The 20936-nt window shown below is 47.2% G+C and overlaps 1 protein-coding gene across 2 annotated transcripts in view; it reads right to left on the bottom strand.

Moving 5' to 3' along the window:
- Positions 1–5988: 5988 nt before the first annotated feature.
- Mamld1 (mastermind like domain containing 1) overlaps positions 5989–20936 on the bottom strand; it is a 100855-nt gene continuing 85907 nt past the window's right edge. The window contains exons 4-6 of one of the 2 annotated variants that reach the window (XM_077106755.1): positions 15448–15691; positions 9135–9219; positions 7467–7548 (exon numbers count right to left, since the gene is read on the bottom strand). In XM_077106755.1, coding sequence (XP_076962870.1) covers positions 9179–9219; positions 15448–15691 — 285 coding nt within the window. In that variant the 3' untranslated portion in view covers positions 7467–7548; positions 9135–9178. Of the gene's footprint in view, positions 7549–9134; positions 9220–15447; positions 15692–20936 lie in introns of both variants that reach the window. The other variant, XM_077106754.1, reaches the window with a different exon arrangement.

Genomic DNA, 20936 nt, shown 5'->3' with positions numbered 1-20936 from the left:
TCTTTCCCCTACTTTACTAAATTCCCTTCAATTGTCATAAGATCCTATAACCTTTCTTTCCCTTTTTTCCTCCTTAGCTTCCACATATGAGACAAAACATGTGACTCAAGGCCTTTTGAGTTTGGCTTATTTTGCTTAACATAATGTTCCGATAGTACTAGAACCCTTTCTTCATTCTTCTTTTTAAAAATTTTCCTAGATATTCTTGCTTTGTTGATTCCTCAGATGAATAATTCCCAGCTATTTTTAATATTAAGAAAATAATTCTATTGGTGTTTCATTGTGATCACAGAGATTGTGCAGATCCATTTGGGGGAGAAACACATCTATCTGAGATACAGAAGGGGTGAAGGAAGGACAAATATTAAAGATGACTCCTAGATTCTGGACTTGGAGACCAAGTAGATTTCTGGCATCCAGAACTGAGGAAGGGGAAAACGAAGACCACCTTTCACTGAAGGATGCCCAGGCTTGGAGGAGGTACAGTGAGGAGCTTGGCCCTCCTGAATTGGAGCTGTCCTTGGCAAGCCCACAGGGAGAAGCAGGGAGGCAGAGACCCTCCTTATCCACCTACCCATTCATTCTGAGGCCTGTTCTCTGCATGGGCTCTGAAGTGACCCAAGGCTTCCCTTGTTGAGCCAAGATGACCTCCCCAGTGCTTTCCTGACCCCTCCTTTTTTCACCAGGTACTGCCCACTTGCCTCCTTCCCATTCCTCCTGACTTTTGTGTTTGCTGTTTCCTCTACCTGGAACATTCTGGCCCTAGCTCGTTGCCTGGCTTGCTCTTTTCTAACCTTTAATCTCAGCTCAGATATCACTCTCTCAGAGATGTGTATGCTGAGCACCCTATTTGAAGCAGATTGTTTTTTGCTTCCCACTAGCCCCACCAAACTGAGGTTTCTCCCTCTTTCTGTCCCTCTTGTGTTTCCTTCACCGATCTTGACATGCCTTATTATTATTCTATTTGTCCATGTATCATTTGTCCCCATTCAATGGGTCATTTTATGTGTCAACTCGGCTAAGCTTTGGTGACTAGTTTCATCAATCACTCACCAATCTGTTGCTGTGAAGGTATTTTGTAGCTGTGATTAACACCAACTGATTACAATCAGTTGAATTTAAATAAGTGAGATTACCCTACATAATTCACTAGTATTTCCCTTTGCCCTCCCCTTCTCCCTCCCTTTGGGTGGGCTTCAGCCAGTTAATTAAAAGAACTTAAGAGCAAAACTGAAGTTTCTCTGAGAAAGAAAAAATTCTATCTGTGGACTGCAGCAGCAGCTTCTGCCTGAGAGTTTCTAGCCTGTCCATCCGGTGCCCAGTCCTGTGGTTTTGGGTTTGCCTGGTCAGGTCTCCCTCCCATTACACAGTCTCCCACTGGTTCTCTTTCTCTGGCATAATCCTGATGGATGTATGCCCCACCTTCCCCAGTTGATTTTATGAGGTTGGCATGTGCATGTTGACATGTCATTTGAATCACATAATTGCCACACACTAGGGAAGACAACCACGTATGTTCTTTAGAACCTCTTGTCCCCTGGATGCAGTGGCACACACTTGTAATCCCAGCAGCTTGGGAGGCTGAGGCAGGAGGATTGCAATTTCAAAGCCAGCCTCAACAACTTAGAGAAGTCCTGTCTCAAAATAATATATATATATATATATATATATATATATATATATATATAGAGAGAGAGAGAGAGAGAGAGAGAGAGAGAGAGAGAGGATGTGGCTCAGTGGTTTGGTGCCTATAGGTTCAATTCCTGATACAAAACAAAAAGTAGAACTTCTTCTCCCAACACACTGGCTTTCCTGGATGGAGGACAAATGAGAGAACAGTTTACCCATAGACCTTGGTCCCAGCACTCCATGGGGTCTGAGCATGCTGTTAGGGAAGAGGAAAGACCTGGGATCTCACATACCTCCCTAGGCACTTCTGGCAGCTTCCCTGGGGTTGGCCTCAGGGATGGAAGGGGGGAATTGTGGTTCTTTCTGCCTCTCCAGTGGGGAGTCCTCAGGCATCTGCCTGTAGCTCCTCAGGAGTCATGGGCAGCTGAGTGCCTTCTGCCCCACAGTCCTCCCAGAGAAAACCATGCAGCCAAGAAAGGGGTCCCTTGAGGATGGTAGATCAGGCTGTCAAAGGCAGGATGTAGACTCCAAGCTCTTGGAGGGCTTCATCCCAGTGTGGGACCCAGTCCAGCAGCATTCCCTGATGAGTGAAAGTTAGGACTCTGACCAGATGTCCAGAAGCTGAGCTGCTGGGATGGTGGATGCAGGATCCTGAATCAGTTTGTCTGAGTATGAAGTTTGAAAAGTAATGGATGGAATGTCTCCTTGTAGAGAGGTGGGAGAATGGATGTCATTGTAAGAGAGAGGGCCAGGTGTAGGCCAAAGGGGAAGAAGGGTCCCAGGATACTGTAGGTCCCAGGATCCAAGGGACAGCACATTTCTGCTGAAGGATTGAATCTGCTGAGTATTGAAATTTTTCATTGGTTTTATGGCCAGGAAGAAGTTTGTGTTTTGACCAGGTTACCTAGGGGGAAGGAGATGACACTGGACACACACTGTTCTGGGTTGGCGGTAGGTAGGAAGAAAAGGTAGGGCACTGCCACTCACTCCTTGGCAAGGGCTGCAGAGAGTTGGGGTTGGCACTTTATTGGTGCTCCTGGAAAAAAATCCAGCAGAGGAATGGTTGATGGTGCTGGCGACAGAAGCAGTGAAAACAGATGAGAGGGAAGGCACTGCTGGGAGGCCATGAGGCCAGGCTGGGATCGGGTGTTAAGAACAGTGTTCAGGGAATTATCTGTGCTGTGGCCCAAACTGGTTCAGCCATGAGGTTACCCATGAGGTTCGCTTGGGAAGTTAAACCCTCTGCTAATGGAAGAAAGAATCCCCTCAGTGGGACATGACCATCTTTTGTTTTGGTAGAGCTGAAACAGGGATATCTCTGACCCATGAGGCTCTCAGGAGGGCTGAGGAGGACATCTGGGAGGGCTGGGCAGGGGGTTTTATAGGGCATGAGGTTCAGTTCCCTGATTAGCAGGTTCTGAGAAATAGTCACTGGGCATGTGGCCTAAACCCCTGAGAGGGGATCTGACAGCTGGGCCCTAAGGCTCCAGTGTATCTGGAACTATCATGGACAGGGTACTTGAGGAAGATGGATAATACTGATAAGGAGTAGAGACTGGCTGAGGGGCACTTGTGGGATACCTATTTCCTAGATCCATAGGAATGCTTAGCAGGAAGCAGGAGGGGCCTGTCTGAATGGGGGCTAAAAACTGAAGCTTTTGGGTAATGGTTGTTTCCATGACCCCTTTGGTCCATGGACAGTAAGACATCTACCCTGGTGATCTTGGCACTTAGTCATAGCCATCTAGTATTAGTAAATATGGGCATTTTCTGAGAGCAGCTTTTGGTTCTGTTGGACATGACAGGCCCACCTCAGAACATGTACATTTAATCTTGATCGTTTCTTCAACCATGCTATTACAGCACACGTGAGTGTGTATATGTGTGTGTGTGTGTGTGTGTGTGTGTGTATGTGTGTGTGTCCCAACTAGCTTCCTCCCCACCTTTGGACAGATGTGGCTCCATTTGTGAATGCTTGCCACCTACTGGCTTAGTTCTGGCCACCTGGTGGGAGAGGCAGAGGTCCAAGCCATCCTATTAGGGTCCCCTTCAGAAGACGCCCAAATCAGATGAATCTCTGTAGAAGACACTTTCTTGCTGTGATGTTGGTGGCCCACAGGTGAAGCACATGGGAGTCCCTGTTGTTTCTGCAGCAGTTTAAGGAAAACCCACCACGCTTAGCAAAGCCTCAGGATGCACATGTGGATGGGGAGAGGAGGGGAAGGTGGGGGGACTGGAGGGCTTCCTGGGATGCTGGGATTGACCAGCTGGTCAGGATTTAAGGGAACTGGGCTGGAACTTCAGGGACCAGAGCTCCTCTGAAGGTGGAGCAAATCCAAGTAATGCCTCTCCTTCCACTAACATCCTGGACTGAAGGCAAGCCAATTTTGACCTTCTACCTGCACCAATTAGCCTCCCTTTGCCCCACAGGCCCCAGCTCTCCTGGCTCCTCTCAGAATGAGCAGGGCTGCATTTAGCCCAGGCTTTGTACAGAGCCATGGGAGAGGGAGGCAAGAGGACCCTTCTTGCTATATGCTGCAGGGGTGCTCAACTGCCTGTCTATGTCACCATGGTCTTGTGGCTTTCTTTTCAAAGTATGGGTATATTTCCCTATGTAGCTGACATGTCATCCAACTCAAAGTCACCTCCCTGCCTAGCCACTGTTTAAAAAATAATTTTATTAGAGCTTTATAGTTACACATAGTAGTGGGGTTCATCCAGACAAATTTATTTGTGCAAGGTATTCAATGTCAGTTCATGACCCCTTTTTCCCACCCATCCTCCCTCCCCTCTCCTATTCTCCTTCCTCTACTCAGCTTACTTTAGCCCACTTTTTACTTTATATTTGATTCTTTCTATGTATGCATAAAGGTAAGGTTCCCTGTTGTATATTTATATATGAACATAACATGATTTCCCAAGAATTCATTCTGCATTGCCTCCCCTTACCTGTCTCTCCACTCCACCTCTCTATCTCCTTCTTCCACATATTGATATTCTTTTTATCTTTATGTTGTCCCATGCTTCCCTCCCCTTTCCTTTATTTCACTCTAGCTTCCCCATATGAGAGAACACATTGACCTTTGAGTTTCTGAGTCTGCCAGTCACTCTCTATGGGTGCCTCTTCCATGAGTGGAGCTGAAGGAGCCCTAAAGTTAGGCCTGCACTGCTCTTCTTTGCTTCACACCTGCTTTATCTCCTCAGATTCCATGGGTCATACCCAGATAGCAAGTTGACACAGTCATGTGATCAATTCTGTCAGGATCCACTCTTGGTCCATTTTCAAGGGTGGCAGTGTCTGAGCAAAGAAGGGCAAGTGTGATCTTCAGCAAGAGCAGGAGGATGGAGGTGCAAAGTCTGGATTCTCAGAGGGAGTCTCCCACCCATCCTCTGTCCCCACTGTGGAATTACCTGAGTAACCACGCAACCCTGTTCCTCTCCTGTAAAATGAGGAGTTGGGATTGAAAATGCTATGCTTCTATGTTACACTGGTCAATCACTGTAATGTGTTCTACCCGGCCAGTTACCCCTGTGCCCTCACCACAGCAGCTTTCTGATGCACAACACATCAAACCACCTCTGAGAACCAGAGACACTAGCAGGCTCAGCTGACTTGGGTTTGTAGGCACTGAATGCTCCCTGGAAAATGAAAACATAGAGGCACTTTTCTCCTGGCTGTTTATTACAGAACAGAAAAAAAACACACTGGCTCAAAATAGATGCCAGATTTTGATGTAGAGGCAAAATACGAGGTGGCAATTAAAATGTGATTACACAAAATCTGGACACTGAAAAAAGTTTACAGGACAGTGCGTGTGGATTTTTTTTATAACAGACACTTAAATATACATGACAATAATTGCAGATAGAAACCATCAAAGACAAACTCCAAATCAACTATTAATGTTTATAGACTCTTCACCCCAAACCACAGAGCCTTACACCAAGACGAATGCGGAAAGACTTGAAAGCAGGCTTGAAAGCAGGACGGGCTCACCTTCCCCCTGTGAGGGTGCACTGAAGCGGCAGGAAGTGGGGGTTTTCTCTGAGGTCTGAATGACGGAAAGAGGGGAATGTTCTAGTGCCTCGAGGTGGACAGCTCACACAGAGCTCAGCTCTTTGCACCTCTCCCAAATCTAAAGGACATCTAGCTTACCTGCAATGTCTCAGGGAGCACTTAACAATAAAATAGCTTCTGCTGTAGATGCTCATTAAGGAGGAGCTAGCAGGGACGAAGAAGTCTGCAATGAGATTAACAGTCACACCTGGCAGGCGACAGAATTTTTAGTGAAAATGGAAATCAATGACCAAGTGGTTTTTCTATTCAGCATTTGTCAGTTTGTACAACACCCATTGATTACATCCACATCTCTCATTGCATCAAAACCACAGCAACTCAGTCACCTGGCTTAACAAGGTGTCACTTCAGTGGACAACACAGTCTGCATATTTGTATAAAATGTATAATAAACACAAAACAAGGCATAATAAACACAAATCTATTGAAACAAAAGCCGTCACTTTATTTACAAAGTCACAAAACCAAGTATAAATACTTCTGTCATTCGTGTTTAGGAAAACCATTTACAAAATTTTTAAATATATACAAGTAGCTTGAAAAATCGCCAGCTTTCCATTGTTTCTGGTAGAGAGAGGGACAGGCTGGGCTGACACCACTAATGAGGAGCCAAGTGTGACTGTCTGGGGCCAGTTGTGAACTTGATGTGGATTCTGGCGACTCCTTTGAGTGACATCAACATGGGGGTTTCTGTGGGCATCCTGCTCTGATCTAAAACTCCCCAGTACCCTTGGTGAGTTGGTCAGCATTCTGAGCTATGGCATTTTGGACTGCAGCTTGCTGTTCCAAAATGTCATCGATCAGCCTCAAATTGCACACCCAGTCTTCATCTGGGTCCTCGCTAGAGCCTTTCAAGAGAGCTTCAATGAAATCCACCTCACTATCATCAGGGGGTGAAATCAGACCATTTAGCGGAGACTGGGGATGAGGCTGGGGCAAAAGGTTGTCAGGTGGAAGCTCAGGGAGGCTACCTCTTCTGTTAAATGGACCCAAGGACTGGCTAGCAGTGATGGCAGATGCAGCAGCGGCAGCAGCGGCGGCAGCCACATAGCTTGGTGGCTCAATGCCCTGAACAGGACTCATGGGAGCCATGGTGGCCATGCCCTGCTGGAGGGACTTGGTGGTGTTCAGCACAGGCACAGGGACCTGTACTGGGCTCTTCTGGAAGCTCTGGTTCCCCAGCAGGCTGAAGCTGGGGTTGGCCAGGGCATCACTAACCTTCTGGTCAGGTGTGCCTCCTGGGGCAGCCTGATTAGGGGGCACAAACGGCTGCTGAGATGGAAATGCCGAGGCTACTGGAGGCATTCCCATGGGCACCTTGGCAAAGACTGAATTGCTGTCAAAATGGTGCTTCATGCTGTCATCTCCCTGGCTTGGAGGAGGTTCCCTCGAAACTGCTGTGGTCATAGCTGCTGCCGCCACCATCCAGGCAGCATTGTTGAATACAGTGGGCATTCTTGTCCTACTGGGCTGTCTGAGCTGGTGGGGACTTAGGTGCTGACTGTCCAGGGGGTGGGAGCAGAACCTGGGCAGGGGCACTCCTATAGGGGTGATTTTGGGATTCTGTGGATGCTGGCAGACAGAGCCAAGATTGCCCTGGGGGTTCTGGTTCAAGTGTGAGGATGTGGGACACTGGGGGCTGGAGTTGAATATTCTTTGCTGCTTCTTCAGAGTTGGTGAGATCGTGCTCATGCCCTCATGGCTCTGGTGTCTGGTGGGTTGGATTATTCCTGGATTCTCATTGTTCTGAAGGAGCCCAGGTGTGGATGACATCATATGCTGGCTGGACAGGGGGCTTGCCTTGGTGTGGCTACACTTGGAGGTGACTTGTTCTTGGACGGCTACAGAAAGAGAGACATGGGGATCAGTTCCATAGGCATTCTCAGCAAGGACTGTGGCCACTGGACAGGCATGAGTTCAGCATCCGTCACTTCTCACCTCATGTCCCTGACTAAGCAACCCTGCCCCCACTGACTCTTTTCAATTCCCCTCATTTCTCTGCCCTCAGCCTGGACAGTTATTCTGTGAAGCCCTCCCATAACTCCTATGTCTGTACACAAAACACCCCTCACCCAAAGCAGATCATGCTGGATTGAAATGCCAGCTGCCCACCTTTTCAAGTAGACAGGAATCTCTGTGATACCAGGGGCTGTGTCTGCTCTTACCCTCAGTGCTCTGTATTTAGGGGCTTGTCCTGAATATTTTGTAGAAGAAAGGAAGGGTTGGGGTGGAGTGTGGTGGGTTATGGAAGATGGCTTTGCCCTCAAACTAGGGAGGATGTAGCTTGCCTCAGCTCTCCACCCAACAAACATGGTAAGAAGGAATGCTCCCCATAGCCTCTGAGCCCCACATTTGAGGATCATGTGTTTGCTGACTTGATCTGCAGTAAGTTTCCTTTCTAAAGGTCGAAATCTAGGAGGCCACCTTCTGAGCTTCCTGATTTTTGAAGAGAGACAGGGTGGAAAGAGACAGAGCAGAAGACAGAAGGTAGAATCCCAGGTACCTAAGTTTCAGAATGCATCCTGAGTGTGCTGTGGCTGACATCTACCGGCACTCTTGTTCAGTGGAAGCTGTGGAAACTGAGGCACGTGTCAGTCACATGGTTTGCCCGAGGTTAAGCAAGAAACAGTGCAGTTAAAATGCCAGCCTTGGACACTACCCATCTTACACTCCATGATCATAATTACTAATTCTATTTTTCTTTTGTAACCATGCCTAGGTTCTTTTATTACCATGGCACCTCCAAGTTTTTCAACTAGTTTACACTCTAGCCTCAGCTTTCCTGAAACTGACCTGCTCTGTCCCTGTAGCTGAAGCCTGCACGACATGCCACTCTAGCCTGGGCAGATAGACACAAAGTTGGCTGGTATCAGGCTCAAAGGCACAGGGGCTTTTGCATGAGGCTGGAGAATCAACGGTGTAGAGGTGGCATTGGGTAAAATGAAGATACTGCCACTTGTCGGAGAGTGTTCCCATGAGTATGCTTGGCCTGCTCCAATCTCACCTTACTGGTTTGTAAGGACTGCTTAACTCAGTTCTGCCTGGAAGTCTGTAAATTCCACAAAGGTGGGACCATGTCTAGCTTTTTGCTAACTGGTATATCCTAAGCCAATAAATGTGGAGTACATTCACGGTTGCCATGTGGGTGGTGGGGTGGGGGGAGCTCCTGCTATCTGTAGAGGCTCTGGGAGCCAGTAGCCCTGGAACTCATTAGAAATGTAAGGTCAGCCCAGCTCTGTGTGAATGTGCATGGGGCAGTGAATGGGCAGGGTCAGAATTCATGTTCTACTTAACTGACTTACAGACCACTCAAGTGCTTTTCAGAAACACAGATGGTAACTGCTTACTCAGAAGTGAAATTCTGCCCCACCCCTACATATGCATCCCCTGGCAGGTCCCTTTGGGAAAACTGACCTTAACTACTTACCTTGAAAATGGCTCATCTGCTGGCCCATGTACACGCTCCTCTGTTTAGGGGTTATTGCCATAAGACCTGATCTCTGTTTCTCTTGCTAAACAGAAGATGAAAAAGACACATTAGATTATAGCTGCTAAGAAACGTTAGTCTTGGGATCACTGCTTGGGGACCTAGGACTCGGCTTTGGTGCAGCAAAAGCATGAGTGAACACACCAACACACACTTGCATGCATGTCCCACCCTCCACAGCAAAGTTCCACAGGTATAGAGAAAAGTAGGATTCTGCACCTGGGTTAAAAAATCAACTGCAACAGCATAGGATGGGGCAAGAGGCAGAAATCAGTAGCAGTGCACAGAGAAAAAGACTGAGGCAGTTTGAATGTCTATCTGTTCAGAATGGGTCAGCAGTGCGATGTGGTCACCAAAAGAACAAATGTAACATTAGGCTGCATTAATAGAAGCAGAGTATGTAGAAGAACGGAGGTGACAGTCCTATGCTACTTTGTGTTGGCCACACATGCCCAGTGTGGATAGGAATCTGGCCATGCCATTTTCAAGGACACCCAGACAAATTGGCTGCATTCAAAGGACACAGTGGCTTGGGCAGAGCAGATTCTGGCCTATTTGGTGGTGGGTGTCCAGTCTCTGCAAGGCTGTCATGGGGAAAGGACCAAGGTTTATCTGGGTGGTCCCGGCATGAAGGCTGAATGATCAAATGGTCACATGGACACACTGAGTCCAAGAGTTGGCAGACACTGCCAATTTCTCTTCCTTTTCCTGATTGGCTGCAGCACGGACAATTGGGAGGAGCTTCCTGTCTCCTTCTCAAAGTTGGCTGAGTGGGTGAGGGAGGAGCCAGGCTTTTGGGCTGCAGTGAAGCCCCTTACGTTCCATCAAGTAACACATTGTACCAGGGTTGGGGCAGGGGCAGATGAAAGTTAGAGGATGTGACCCAAGAAAAGGCAGGGGAGGGCAGAAAAGTGCAAAGGGAAGGATGTACAGAGAAAGTCCACCCAGGAGCATGAAAAACAGCAAATCAGTGTGGGATAGGCTCACAGACAAAGGAGAAAAACATGGCAGGGAGAGGATCAGAAGAAGGCCCAAGGCAGGAAAAAGCACAAATCACTAAGACCCTCAGCCAGCCAGGGCTAGGTGGTGACTGGGACCCACATCTGACTTCAGTCCACTGTTCAACCTGTGCTCACCTGCTGCCGTCTCTCTCCCTTTCTCCAGAAGCCTGCCTGTGAGTGCACTAACCAACATTTTCTCTCACCTGTGCCCCCCATGTGATAGAGGTCTCTACTGCGCAATATGAGCTGCCTAGGCACTGCCTGCTTTCCTAGCAATGGGCATCCCCAGGCAGCCCCTCTCTGCACTCAGTGGGGATGGTGTGGGTGTAGGCAGGGCAGAGGGATGGCACTTTGGAATGTGCCCAGCTCTCAGGCCTGGCACCAGTACCTGGCCTCAGCTCCTGGCAAGGCAGAGAGGACAAACACATGGCACTGAGAAGACTACACCAGGAGTGATTTCCCCAGCCTGGGCTTTGCTTTTCCATCCCACCCTTAGCCTGCTTCCTGTGCTGGCTCTTGTCTCCTCCCACAGCAGAGGCTGCTGGGATGTGGGTGGAGAGGGCTGTTTCTCGGCTGACCCATGGATCTGCCCTCTTCCTGCTAAAGCACTGGTTGGGCGGGGTGGGGTAGGTTAGCTTTTATGAGTGATCTCTGTCTAGGGCACTTCGCACCCATTATTTCCTGTCATCTCAGAAAAAAATGCTCAGTGGGGACAGAAGGCATGACTGCCCCAGGCCATAGCCTCTAGATATGCCTGAGATGCTCAGGGTGGGTGGGCATTTCGAAGGCAGCCCTTTCACTTATGTTCTTCTCATTGATTCTTAGATCAGCCTGAGGACATTGGAATACATCCAGAGTCCCCAGCTTACTGATGTGACATGGGAGCCTCACAGAAGTTAAATGACTATCCAAAGCAACATGGAAAGGAAGTGCAATGCTTCCTAACTGCAGACTCAAAGTCTATACCCACTGGCTGCCCCATCACTTTTATCTAGTATCACGGTAGTACAGGGACCGGTGCAGATGGAGGTTAGAGAATGTGACCCAAGCAAAAGCAGGGGAGGGCAGAAAAGTGCAAAGGGAAGGATGTACAGAGAAAGTCCAACCAGGAGCTCAGAAAACAAGGAAAGCCTGAGCTGGGCAGGATTCAGAGAGTGGAGGCCCTTGCTCCCCTTGTACCATCTTTTGGATAAGACAGTGCTTCACACTAAGTTTAGGGTTATAGGGACAAAGGGGATACTAGAGCATCCAGAGTTTAAGGGTAAAATCTGGTCAGCTGCGTAACTATACATACTGCCAAGGTCAAACAGTGCCCTTGCCCAGCCAGTAGTGCTGGCAGCTGCTCTGTAGAAGCCCTGTGTCTGTGGGGACCCCCAGAAAGCTGGGATCTTCCACCAGCTCTTCACCCTGCTAGGGTGTCCAGAGACACTGCCAGTCCTCTCCTCCCTGACAGAGGGGGCCTGGGCACTCTCTCCAGCCTTTCCAAGGAGGCTGCTTCCTTTGTTTTGCAGAGGGAGGCTCCGATCCTTTGTTCTGAATCAATGTGCTCCAAAGATAAGCCACAAGAAAACAGTTGTTGCCTTTTGACACTGACAATTAGAATCGTTGGAAAATGGAGAAAACAGGAAATGACAAATGGTTTCAGTGACCAGGAGGAAATGGTGGCTGAAAATTGCTGCTTAGTGACAGACACTCACTTTCTGCCCTCTTGTAAAGGATGGCCCAGGTCGTGTGGCTTTTTATAAGCAAAGTTATGGAGACAGTCATCAAAGGACTAAATTTTCTAAGGCTGCGATTGTCATATACACTTGATCCTATTGTTCCCCGGACACTGATAAGTGAGCCCTGTGTGCCTCTCCCACAGTGGCCATCCTGATGGGCTAGGGCCAGCAGGAAGTCTCAGAGAACTAAGGCCTCCCCCTTCCTCTGTCTCACCTATTCTCAGCCCCACTCAGCCAATTCACAGACAAGTCCTGGGCTGCCTTTCAGGAAGCTTCGTGTTGATGCTCAGGAAGCTGTACAGCCCCACCAGTCTCTAGGGGCTCATAGAAGGGCTAATGCCTTAACTTGTGTGCCAAGCAGGAGCGAAAGGCAAAAGGCCAGGCCTAACCAAAGGCTGCCACTGCCTCCTGGCACCACTGAGCTCAGTACGGTGCCTGCCAATAGACTAGGCTGGGCACTGTACCAGCTTCACCCAGCAGCCACCACATGCTCATGTTTCTGTGCACCCCAGTACAATCACCTGGATGCTTCCTTCTCATTAGGGCAGAGGGAAAGTAATCTTAATAACAATTCAACCACCTAATTGGAAAAAGAGACTCTCCAATTGGGGGGAGTCAGAGGGCAGTAGAATCATATACAAAGACAGGTGCCCACAAAGGGTTCCTGAGTTTCAGCCTGATTCAGATTGAAGTCACTCACTCCACAATCCCCTAGAGGAAAGCATTCTGACTCAGAGGAATACAGCATGTCCATTGAGAGAGGGAGGGAATAGGGAGAGTGAGAGGGAAAAAAGTGGGAGAACAGGAGGGGGGGGGAGAGAGAGAGAGAGAGAGAGAGAGAGAGAGAGAGAGAGAGAGAGAGAAAGAGAAAGAGAGAGAAGAGGGAGGAGAAAAAAGGGGAGAGGGAAGAGAGGAGAAAGATTATTTTTCCCTCATAAGGGAATCCCCACCTGGTTTCCCCAGTGAACACTACTTGTGCCAGCAAAGGCACTCAGCTATGTGTCCCATAGGGTAATGAGCTCTAGCGTGGGTTTGTTTATTACTTCACAAGGAAGAGCACCTTCTTTTGTAGATTATGGAAGCAAGAATTGGCAACAACTCACTGGCCCTTGGGACTTTTCCTTTGAAATGACAGGAGGATGGCATACTGCATGGGAATTCCCACATCACTGAGATCTGATTTCTGAGGGGTCCCATGCTCCCCCATGGATGGGCACTCCTGAGACCCATGGGTTCTGGCCAGCCAGGACCCATAGAGAGACACAATTTAGTTACAGCTGCCAGAAGTCCAGTTTGGGGTGCTCTTATGCAAAAATTTCTTCTTGAGCATCTTTCAGAAACTGTGGGGATTTCCTACAATGAATGGTAGGCAAGTGTTCATTGTTTACTAGGTTCCTCAACTCTCAGAGCCTGTGACTCAATTTCTCCAGAAGATAGGGAGTGATGAGTACCCACAGATCACAACTCCCTGTGTATCACCGGGGTCATGACTTGGGGTGGAACTTGCTTAACACCTGCACTTGTGTATGGCCTTGGCTTCATGGTTTCCCCTGCCCAGAGTGTCATGAGAGGGACACAGGCCTCAATGACTCTAGGGTCCCTGAACTTAACTGTGCAAGGACGTGATGGGCTTACAGGGCAGCCCAGTCAGCCCCTCTGCCAGTCATTTGATGAACATGGGTCTGCTATGGACCAGGTTCTGTTTCCAGCTTGGAGTTGGCACTGTGTACCTCCGCTCTTATGGAGCTTACAGGAGACGGGGAGGCTGACAAGACCCAAGTAAATCAGTCAAAGAGGATAATGTTCTACAGTCAATATGCCAGGGTGAAGGGATGAAGGTACTGGCAGAATCCCTGGGTGAGGCTTGGGACCCTGAGGGGGAAGTGGATCCTGACACACAGTTCCATATGCTTGGCAAAACCTACAGCAGCATTGGCCTTCTGGGGTCTTTTTTTGCCACTTTGGACAGTGGTGCAGGAGGTGGAACTCTCTCCCACAGAAAGAGCCCTTGGGTCCCAACCAGTTGGAAGCTATAATCAGGGGCTTCACAAAATAAATACTATCAAAAGCAAATGGCTGAACTCCATGAAGGTCCTTTTTTGCTACTTGACCTATGACTGTGTAAATTATTCTGAGTCCTCCTCCATCTTGGTGGTTCCAGGGCCACCTGGAACCTGTCAAATGCTGGGATGATCCTTGGGCAGAGGAAACAAAATCTTTGTTATTTCTGTCTCAAACTCACAGGCTATTGTGACAAGTGCCAAGGACCCCCCTCAGTGTGGCCAACTTCTAAAGTTCCTAGAGAAAATGTTGGGGCCACACATGTGCTCTGCCCTCTGCTACTCAGGCAGACAGATAATGAGGTGAGGTAAAGGAACTCTCCAGGCATGCTAGCTGGGATCCTCTCATTTGTGGCTTCTGAGGCCAGGGCAAGGCAGGACAGAGCAGGGTAGAAATGGCGACATTCCGAGTGGATGACATCTATATCCTTTTTCGCTAATTTTGTTTCCCTGGCAGCTTTGGGCTGGACAATATTCTTCTGGTTTCATCTGAAGAGCGAACAGCTGAGGAGTACTGTGACTCTGAGGGAGAAAGAAATCAATAGCCCTTGAACGGAAAGCACTGCTTGTTCTTCCAGGCCAGGGCAGGCAGGATAAAGAGAACAAGGCTGGATGTACCAAAGCCGCATTTCCATTAAAGGCCAGAATCCCAGGAGGCCCTTTCAGCTTGATGGCCATCTTCTGATTACTATCACTTAGAAAATGCTCGTATCTCCAGCTCTCTCTCTGCAGATAGGGCAGACATCCTGTGCACATTGATATTTCATGCACCAGAATAACAACTCCAAGATCCAAATGAAATTCTCTGCAAAAGCTGGTATGCATCATCTTGCTGTCATGACTGTTAATGTGACTCTTTGGGGCATGTAAGCCAGCCATTCTTTCTAGACTCTAGAGGTTGATTCAAACTCTCAGCCATCTTGGGATAAGCTTGGCTTGGATGCCTTCTCCCTTCCCTCCTGGACTGCCAGGCCTTCAGTGGGGTCAGAGAATACCATGCGGTGCAGAACCCACAGCAGATTGCTGGCAGGAGAGGCGGTTCCTGAGCCCCCACTTGGTATCAAACAGGCAGTCATCTGGTAGCGGGATTTGGAAGCACAGAAGTACAACCCCTACTCCCCTTGGGCTCCCAGTCTGGCATCAGGGACAGGCAGGCAGGAAAAGAAATGGAATGCCAGAAGGTGTCCAGAAGAGGGAGAGAGAAACTGCACCCTGGGCAATCCCCCACTTGGTTCCCTGCAGGTGAGGCCAAGATATCTGGAGAATTCTGCTTGCTTGGGCTAGAGAAAAAGGAAGGCCAGAAAGCACTACAAATCCCTCAGAGGCATACAGAACTTTATGGGTTGCCTTCAGAGCTGTCACCTCCTGTGTTCCTCCCAAATAACCCCGTGAGGCAGGCGGGCAGGCTGAGCGGGTGGCTGTGCCCCAGTTGACAGATGAGGAAAGCGAGGCTTGAGGAGAAGTGACTTACCTGCGGCATCGCAGCTAGGCAGTAGTGGAGCAGGCACCTGCCTCCAGTCCTTCGGATCCCAGCCGCCCCAGGGCGCTGCCTCTGAGGTGCTGTACGAGGAGGTGACTCTGGCCAGCTCATGAGCAAAGGAGCTGCCGGGCAGGAAGGACTCATTCCCCAGGGCCTGGCAGGATGGGGGCTGACGCCCGAGGCTGACCTGAGGGGGCCTGGCTTCCCCAAGCTTGCAGGCTTTGTCTACATGGGTCTACAACAACCGATTGAACAATCCATCAGCTGCTTGACTAGGAAAAGTTTCCGACTGATTTTGTCACTGTTCTGACCTCCTACTTGGGTGGTTTGGGTGTTGTAGTTATATACACCAACTGGTTTGGGGAAGCAAAACCAAATAGCTTTGTGGTCTTAGCTTGTCTTGGGTCACAGACTCCTTTGAGAATCAGTTAAAGGCTATAGTCTCTCGCCACAGAAAATGCCCCTGTAGTGTCTCCCCCTTCCTTCCCAGAGCATCCATGTTTTACATATAATTTTAGGGGTCTCCTGGACCACTTAATGCCCATCCATGGATTTTGAGCAATCACTATCTTGTGGAAAGCTGGAATAAAGCTACATCAGATACCTGGTTCATGGATCAAACCCCTCCCCACCCTGCCCCACCCCCACCCTCACAACAGAGCACACAACTCCAACTGGTTTGTAGTTCTGTGCGGGTAGACATGCTGCGGGGTCTGAAAAACCAAATGGTGAGTGCGAAACCAGTCAAGTGTACACCTCCCAACAGTCAAAACCCAAACTTGTCCGTGCCAGGGCCTCAAGGTTTCAGGATTGAATGGACAGGAGCTCCCTTTCCATTAAGCTTTATAAGGGAGGCATGACACCAGCATTGAATGTAAGACCCAATTCCTTCAGCAGAAGCAATTAAAATAACCTTCTACTTGATATCTACGTCAGCAAAAGCTTCAAAACTTAGATGAGTAGATGAGCCAGACTTTCACACCCTGACGAGCATGCCAAGTGTTTAGCAGCAGTGGTGTCCAAGAGGACTGGGCCAAAGACTGCATGATGACAACTCGTTGTTTTTCCCTGAAGCAGCATCTTCATTCTCCTACGTTTAATACTGAGCTGCAAGTGATCAACTGGGTCCAAGAAATAGTCCAGTGGAAAGAAAAACACGTCTCACATCTAAGCTAAACACTTATGAAGCACCTACTATGAGCAAGTCTTTCCAATGGATGATAGTCCAGTAGATGTTTCGATATATTATTTGAAAAAAAGCAATAAAAATTGCCACTGCCATGAAATTTACTGAGCATTTTCTATACTCTAGGCATTAACCCAAGTGCTTGCAATATTTGGTTTTATTCAATTCTTATAAACAGTTGTCTCTGAAGTAGGAACTAATTATAGTCCTTACTATATGGATGAAGGCACTGAGGCCCAGAGATGTTAACTATGTTGCCCAAAGTTACACAGCTAGCTAGAAGTAGAGCAGGATGCAGACCTAGGTATGCCTCAGTCCAAAACCCACACATACACGTTCAGGCACGAACATGGTATACAGAAAGCAAGTTTTGAAATGGAGAAATTGTCTTAATGTACTATTAAGAAAAACACAGGCAGAGTATTACAAGGGAGGCTCCAGACAAATACTTAAGAGCAAGTTGTAAATATTTAAAAATAGGCATTAAAAGACAACCTAACTACCTGAAGAGTTTTAGAGATGACACATTCTCATCCAAAAACAAATGAATAAACAAAAAACAAAAACAAAAAAACTCCACCCAAAGCCAAAAATAAAGCTAAACAGAACACAAATTAGGTTTAGCAAGTGAACTCAATGTACTCGTGAAAAAGACTTCTTTGCCATTCTGATGGTGTTAATACCAACCATAGAGAACTCAGGTCCTCTCCCATTGGGGTGATTCATTAGCACAGAGCTGGGCTCACTGGCAATGTGCAGCTTTAGTTCATCAAGCTCCAATTTGTCCTTGGAGCAAGGTCATCTGGATGGAATAAGTGCAGAAACATGGCTTTCTACAACTCACAATCCTTTACTCCTGCACTTCTAGTTCTTTGATGATTCCGAACAATATTTTACAGCCATATTGGTTTTTAAAACCCCAATATACAAATATTCTTAGGTTCTGATGACTTGCCTGCTCCATGATGACACATTCTAAAAGCAATGGATGGGGCTTATTTGGAGAGATTGAAAGCTTTTTAAGCTTTTGCTCAGGAATCTCTGGTAGCTTCATGTACTTGCAAGATATTAGTGATGGGTCAAGAAACAGGATCCCCTATCAGCATTAGCATAGCTTGCAATGCCTCAGTAGTCCATCACGCAGAAAAAAATGCAGATGGCACATGGATGTGTTCATCAGCAGAAGCCCCAACAGTGTGGGAACAATCAAGAGTGGGCCTGGAGCCACTCACTCAAGTGGATCAGGATGGGATCAGGCACTACCGATGCAATCCCCAGTTTTAGAAAAATGGAATAAAGAAAATATGAAGCCTTATGAGTGTCTGTCCCAAAGACAGAGATGGATTTACCAAAGTTAATTATGTTTAGAAACCTTTAGAAGTTACAATGTTCCTAACAACCTTTTATTTTGGTTATACACTTATAGGATATGTGATAAGTACTTTCCTTTCCTAATTAAATAAAAGGCAGAAAACATGCCCATCAGCCATAAAGCTCTCACTTGGTCAGAGTCAAGATCAAATGACATTTCTTTTCTGATGGCAACTAGCTCAAAGTCACATGATAGGTAAGTGACAGAGCTGAAAGCTGAACCTGGGTCTGACTTTCAAAAAAGCCAGGCTTTTAGTCACAAACACTAAAGGTAGTTGAAGATGAAGCAATGTTCAAAGAAAAACCCTTAGGCTTATGCATACTCCTTACTCCAATTTTCCCAGACTCAAGTTCCCCAAGTGCCACCTTGCTGGGTACAGTAAGTACTGCTAATAGGCCCTGGGGTTCCTGAGAAGCCATACAACTAACTGACACATTCTAGCAACCCAGGAAGGGAGTGGCAGGATTTCCTTTGGAGACTTCTGGATTTAGACAGCAGATTTAATGCATGCATATTAATTTATTCCTTCTCAAAGTCCCATTAGAACTACAGCAAAGGTTTATATTTTGCTTTGTTTTTAAAGAAAAAAATCCCACCAGATAGGGAGTGTAGAAGAGGAGATAGCAACATAATTTAAGAAGAAGCTATATAGTACATACACTTAGCTAGGCATGGTGGCATGTACCTGTAGTTCCAGCTATTAGGGAGACTGAGACAGAGGAATTGCTAAAGCTCAGGAGTTGGAGACCATCCTGGGAAACACAGTGAGGCCCCATCCCCAAAGAAAAATGTCAACAGAGCAGGCTTCACTGACGACATAGCCCCATGGAAGCTAAATCACCAGTGGGCAGAACAGAAAGCTGAAAAGAAACTTGATCTCTATGGCAGAATCTTCATCAAGCTCAGAAACAGAAGCCTCAGATTGTCTCTGGAAATGGAAGGTGAAGTGGAAAGGTGCTGAGAGCCATACCCGAGTCCGAATGAATGACGCATGGCATTTTTGCCAGAATGGAGTGGTTAGAGGTGACCAGCAAGCCATTGAGATGATAATTGTTATGTTAAGCTGTGTATATTAGACCCCTGCTGTCCGCCTCGGCCTGCTACTTTGGAGTTCTCACGGGGATTCCTGGAGAGTTCCCATTGGTTGGGGAAGTGCCGGAGGAGGGAATTCCAGTTGGTGGTTCCTGGAGGAGCCACGTGGCATTCAGGAGAGTTCCCGGGGAGCATGTGTGGAGTGTGCTGGTGGAGTTCAGAAATAAAGTTTGTTCCTGCTTCAGTGGCTCGTGATTTGTGCCCAGCCAGACTGCGGCATTTCCCCAACCAATGGGAACTCTCCAGGAATCCCCGTGAGAACTCCAAAGTAGCAGGCCGAGGCGGACAGCAGGGGTCTAATATACACAGCTTAACATAACAATTATCATCTCAATGGCTTGTCGGTGGCACCTCTCAACCACTCCATTCTGGCAAAGGGGTGGTGGCCAATGTAATAGGGATTGGTAAAAGCTGTTTAGGAAGCAGGTAGATCTCTGAATCCCCTCCTGACTCCGTCCCTGGGCAATCACCTCTCCCTAACTCTGGTGGTGATGAGAGATCTGATTTGACTTTTGCTAGTGAATTTCCACCCTGCTTTACAGGTGCTGCTGCCTGGATAACCTGAGAACTGTCACTTCCCCCCATGGAGATGTTTTGCACTGGCCTACACCTGATAGCTGACGGAACTAAAGACAGCCTATGATGAGCATGAAAGCAAAACCCAGCAGTGGCCCAATCTCTCTAACTGTATTTATTTTTTATGTATATAGCACCATGTCTAGAACTCTGCCAGGCATCCCGATGGTGGTGGACTTTGTACATTCCCAGGCTCATGGTGCCTTTAGCCACTTACTTCTCTAAGAGACAGTCTGGGGGTGAATAGTCAGAGGCAGCTTAGCTTTCCTTCTTCTAGAAGCCTTGTACCCTAGGTTGTGTTTGTCACTCAGTTTTCCAAAACAAAGCTATTGCGTGTTTAAGAGTCCACTTATAAGTGATGAAGCTACATAAAAAATAAAGAGAATGATGATGTTAGAATGAGGATAGTGGCTATCTCCATGACAGGAGGCTGTGGCAGAAGGGACGTACAAAGTTCTACTTGGTGGTTGTCAACATTCTATTTCTGTACCGGATCAGTGCTAACATGAGTCTTCACTTTTCACTCTGTCACAATGTACACATCAACCTTCCAGACTTTTCTCCCTAGTAATGGGGAAAGGCTGTATACACAGGTTAACACCAACAATGTTATATACATTTCTGTATAGAAAAAGTTAGTGAAATACTATATTACAACATGTTCACAATAGCTGTCCCTAGGTTATTTATATATTCATATGTTTGTATTTATATATTTTACATGAAGTTTGTTTTCTGCATTTTTTTCAACTTGAATACAAAAAGCATATATTACTCTAGTAATCAGAAAGTCATAAAATGTATTCTGAAAAGACAAGGTCCTTATGTAAAACTGAAACTAATAACGATCAACAAAATTATGGAGACAAGTCATCTGTGGAAGTCTATGCAGAAAACAACTACCTAATGCATTTGGATTAAGCACAAGGACTAAGATGAGCTCAGAGCTCCTTGGAATCTTCTAGGGTGTATTTCTACAGTCAGCACTGGGAAGTCAGTATGGGTGTTATCTCTGGAAATAGAGAGGGTACCTGGGGATTTCTAAGCTATTGGATGTATTATTTCTTGACCTGGTTGATGGGTTATGTGGGTGTTAGCTTTAGTATTACATGCTTTATAGTTTCTTCTGTATGTACAGTATATACTCCAAAATAGATTCCCTTGAGAGAAAATCAGGAATTTTGATAACAGAAAATATGATGCTATGTAAAAGAAGCAATCCAAGTTTATGTAAAAGCACCATTCCTTTGGAAA

The sequence above is a fragment of the Callospermophilus lateralis genome, chromosome X (assembly GCF_048772815.1).
Source record: "Callospermophilus lateralis isolate mCalLat2 chromosome X, mCalLat2.hap1, whole genome shotgun sequence".
In the NCBI taxonomy this organism is placed as follows: domain Eukaryota; kingdom Metazoa; phylum Chordata; class Mammalia; order Rodentia; family Sciuridae; genus Callospermophilus; species Callospermophilus lateralis.
Note: the sequence above shows the minus strand (reverse complement) of the source record. Positions and strands in the feature narration are given on the sequence as shown.